General features: G+C 45.6%; 1 protein-coding gene across 1 annotated transcript in view; it reads left to right on the forward strand.

The window, feature by feature from the left end:
* Nucleotides 1-4,046, forward strand: part of LOC102766280 (gasdermin-C-like) — a 46,094-nt gene that overhangs the window by 19,778 nt on the left and 22,270 nt on the right. Inside the window, exon 5 of the mRNA XM_015561457.1 lies at nt 2,351-2,519. Coding sequence (XP_015416943.1) covers nt 2,351-2,519 — 169 coding nt within the window. The remainder of the gene's footprint in view (nt 1-2,350; nt 2,520-4,046) is intronic.

The following is a 4,046-nucleotide window of genomic DNA, read 5'->3' on the forward strand; positions in this document are numbered from 1 at the left end:
TTTGGAGGTGCCAGATGAGTCCCAGCTGTGAAGCAATGCAAGCTGCTATGGAGCCTTGGGCCTTCTTTTGGATGTTCTGCATCTCTCTGACCCAGCTGCAGTTTGTAAGGTAATTTTAGATTGCAAAGGGCCAAGTCATTCATATGAAAAAGCCTCTGTACACAGCTGGGGTGGGGCGGGGTCTCAGGGAATCAACAGGGCGGAGCAAACAGCTATGGCTGATCCTCAGGCCTACCCTAAGAGGCCCCGAGTCTCAGTGTCCCAAGGTAATCACTGCAAGCTCCTCTGAGATAAAGCCACCCTCTAGTTCCAAGTTCTTCCCACTGCCAGACAGTCCAGTTTCCTCGAGCATGAGTCTGGGTCCCCAGAGACTTCCTGTAACTGGAGTTCAGAGCAGTTGGGGGCCTGTGTCTTCCTCCCGATTCAAAAAGACAGCCTCGTCCTCAGTTGCCAGCCCTTTCCGTGTGCGCCTTGTCTTCAGTTGCCAGCCCTTTCTGCATGTGCCATGTCCTCAGCTGCCAGCCCTTTTGGCCTCCATACCTCTGCACTTTACTCCCGCTCCTCCTCTGAGTCTCAGTGTGCTTTGCTTTCCTTCTAGTTGTAGAATTCCCACTCAGCCAGCCTTCCTGTGGTTCTGGATGATGTCCGTTTTGTCTTTTAGTTGTATTTTTGAAGTGGTTGTGTGAGGCAGCAATTTCACGTGTTTACCTATGCCGCCATCTTGGTTTCTCTCTAAAGAGTATTTCTTTTAAAAAAATATTTTTATTTCAGAGAGGAAGGGAGAGGGAGACAGCAACAGAAACATCAATGATGAGAGAGATTGGCTGCCTCCTGCACACCCCATACTGGGGATCGAGCCTGCAACCCAGGCATTTGCCCTGATTGGGATTTGAACTGTGACCTCCTGATTCATAGGTTGACACTGAGCAACACAGGCCAGGCCTATGCTGGAGAACCACTGAGCAACACAGGCCAGGCCTAAATAGTATTTCTATCAGTGCAAAGAAATACTAAAGCAACTAGTGAAAATCCCAGGCTCTTGGAGACTGAAAGCTACTTGACCGGGCGTAGCACAGTTTCTACTGGTGTCTTGTAAGACTTATTAGAACTAACATTTACAAAGACTTTATGGTGTAAAAGAGTATGTGGGTTTTAGCTGCAGGAAAATAAAATAAAAATTGTCCTAGAAATTTTTCAGCAGTTGAGAGGCTCCAATTTGAGGGACACATTTTATTATCCAGCACCAAGAAAAAACGTCTGTCTGAGGTCAAGCTTGCAATGTGAAGAGAAAGGCAGTGAGACACTTTTGATAACTGGATGTGGGTGGTGTCAGGAGCTGGTGGGAGAGGGGCTAGAGGGAGGGGCCTAATTAGGTCTCTCTGTGGAGCTAACAGTTGAACTGAGACCTGCAGACTAAAGGGAGCAAAGAGCAGGAAGAAAGTGGTCCAGATGAGGGGTCTGAAGCCTGGACCAGTACCAGCTTGACGTTTTCTGGAGCCGCGGGAAGTCAGTGAGGTGGGAGCTTAGCCAACCAGGATGAAGGTGACAGAAGTGAGGCTTGGAGGTGAGTGAACGTCAGATGACATAACATCTTAGAGACACACTAAGGGCCTTGACTTCCACCAAAGGGTGACGGGAAAACCCACACTGGACATTCAGGGACCTCCTCCACTGAAAAGCAATGCAAGGATCTCTCAGTATTCCCCGCGGTTTTCTACAGGGCGCCAACCCAGTGGGGCCTTTAGTGGAACAAGAGTTGAGCCTGAGAATGGAAATGCAGATGATATTCGTCTTCAGTACTTTCAACCCGTCATGTCCCCACCCAGACTGCATCTTCACGGCAGCCCTCCCAGCCACCTGCCAGGGACAGTTACTCTGTCCACATCCCCATGTGCTTGTCCTGGAAACTCATCCAGCACCTCCTGCTTCATCACAAACAGATAAACATCTGTTTGCCCCCAGCCCACCCTGGCTGTGCCTCTGAACAATGTTCAGGGTCCCTGGGGACTGTTGTCAACCACGTGGACCTGTCCGCTCCCGGCCTCTTCAGGTGGGAGGCCCTGGCACTGGGCCTCTATAAATTACCTTTTAACAGGACCAATATAATTTTAGAAAATGCTGATGCCTTTCACAAAATGGCCTGCGTACTCTCCTTCCCATGCCCCCATCAGAAAATGGGGCCCCTGCACCCTGCATAGCAAAGATGTTTCGCTTTTCTTGGTAACTTACCCCATGTGCCAGGATCTTTCTACCTGTGGCAGGAACACCCCTTCCAGGTCCTGAGGAGGAGGGTGACGCAGGGCCACCTGGGAAGGCACCTCTTCCCACTCTGACCCTCTCCTCCCCACAGGAAACTTCTGGACCCAGAGCCAGCCCTCCTGAGGCAATGCCGGGAAGCAGGGGTGAATCTGTATGTTGTGACCGACACCGTGGAGCTGCTCAACAGCCCTGTGCTGCAGGATCTCAGCAGCAAGAAGATCTCGGGGAAATTCTCCCTCCCTCTGGATATTTTGGTCAAGGTATGAGGTGGGGACACTGGTCGATAAAATAGGAAGTAGATTTAATTATGTGGCATTACCTTTGGTTTGGGTAAGGGATGGTTTCTGGCAAATCTAAAGGGGTTTTATGCAGGAAGAAATGAGGGACCCCACTACCAAACCTCAGTGGTTGAAGTTCCCTAAATGCCATGGCTTCCTGAGAAGAATGGGCAGCAGGAGGGAGATTTAAATGCCTTCAGGCTCATAGAAATGATATAACTCACTCACAAAAACCAACGATAGTACTTTCAATTATATAAGTCAATTCATTTATCAGATAGTGTGTGTTATAATGTGCTCTTACACATTATATATTTTACGTGTAGTTTGTCCTCACTTAGAATAAGAACTCAAGGAAAAAAGCGGAATTCTGAACTAATTTCCCCAAGGCTGGTGATTTAGTCTTGGAAGAGGGGAGTTTGAACAAGTGAAACATTGCTCCAGTGTGATGGGTGTTTGACCTTCAACTTTGGGTTTCCATCTGCTTGGGCTGGGAAACTGGCTTTCTGAGAACAGGAGACAATCTGGGGTTACCACCCCCACCCCCACCTGTCACAGCTCTTCCCAGGCAGACAGGTGCTAAGTGTTGGCCCTGTGCTGTGATGTTGTTAAACAGTTTGTGTATCACCTTGGTCATGGTTGCCTCGATTTTGTTTTGGTCAATCAGACAAAAGATCAATAAGGAAATGGAGGACTTGATCAACGCCATGTAGATTAATTGAACTACATTCCCTAACAGACATAAACAGGACATGCTGCCGAGTAGCACACATGTTCTCCCCATGTACACCCAGAGCGTTTTCCAGCTTTCTTATCAGTCTGATCAAGTTTAAGAAGCCTGAAGTTACACCAGATATCAACAAATGAAAATGAAAATACAATACTGTCCTGTACACCTAAAAATTGGTGAAATACTACATTTTTGGTGTGTGTGTGTGTCTGTTTTTTTTACCACAATAGAAATTAAATGGAAGAACTACAAAATAACAAAAAAGCTTTACAAAACTAAAACTATTTTTTTTTGTAGAACTAAAATCCATCTTGCTTTTATAGCAAGATATTGGTCTTACTTGTATCCTCAAATACCTTATTGTCATGTTCCTATTGAGCAAGGTATAAAATCATAAAGCCCTCCCCCCACAAAATAGTGGAAATAACAGCAAACAAGAAATAACTGACTTCTTTCAATATCCCCTGACTTATAGTATATTTTCTTTATCTGTCATTTTCTGCAGTTTGAATTCATAGTTCTAAAATTTTTAACTTTATTTTTATTGCTTGGAGTTCTCTGAGCTTCCCAGATCTGTGATTTCATGTCTGACATTAATTTGTGGGAAATCCTCAGTTATTATTGCTTAAAATATTTTTTCTGTTCCTTTCTCTTCTCCTTATATTACCATTACATGTATGTTACAACTTTTGTAGTTGTCCCACAGTTCTTGGATATTATGTTTCATTTTTTAGTCATTTTTCTCTTTGCTTTTCAGTTTTGATTTTTGCTGCTTCCAT

Source organism: Myotis davidii, unplaced genomic scaffold (assembly GCF_000327345.1).
Source record: "Myotis davidii unplaced genomic scaffold, ASM32734v1 scaffold30, whole genome shotgun sequence".
Taxonomy (NCBI): Eukaryota; Metazoa; Chordata; class Mammalia; order Chiroptera; family Vespertilionidae; genus Myotis; species Myotis davidii.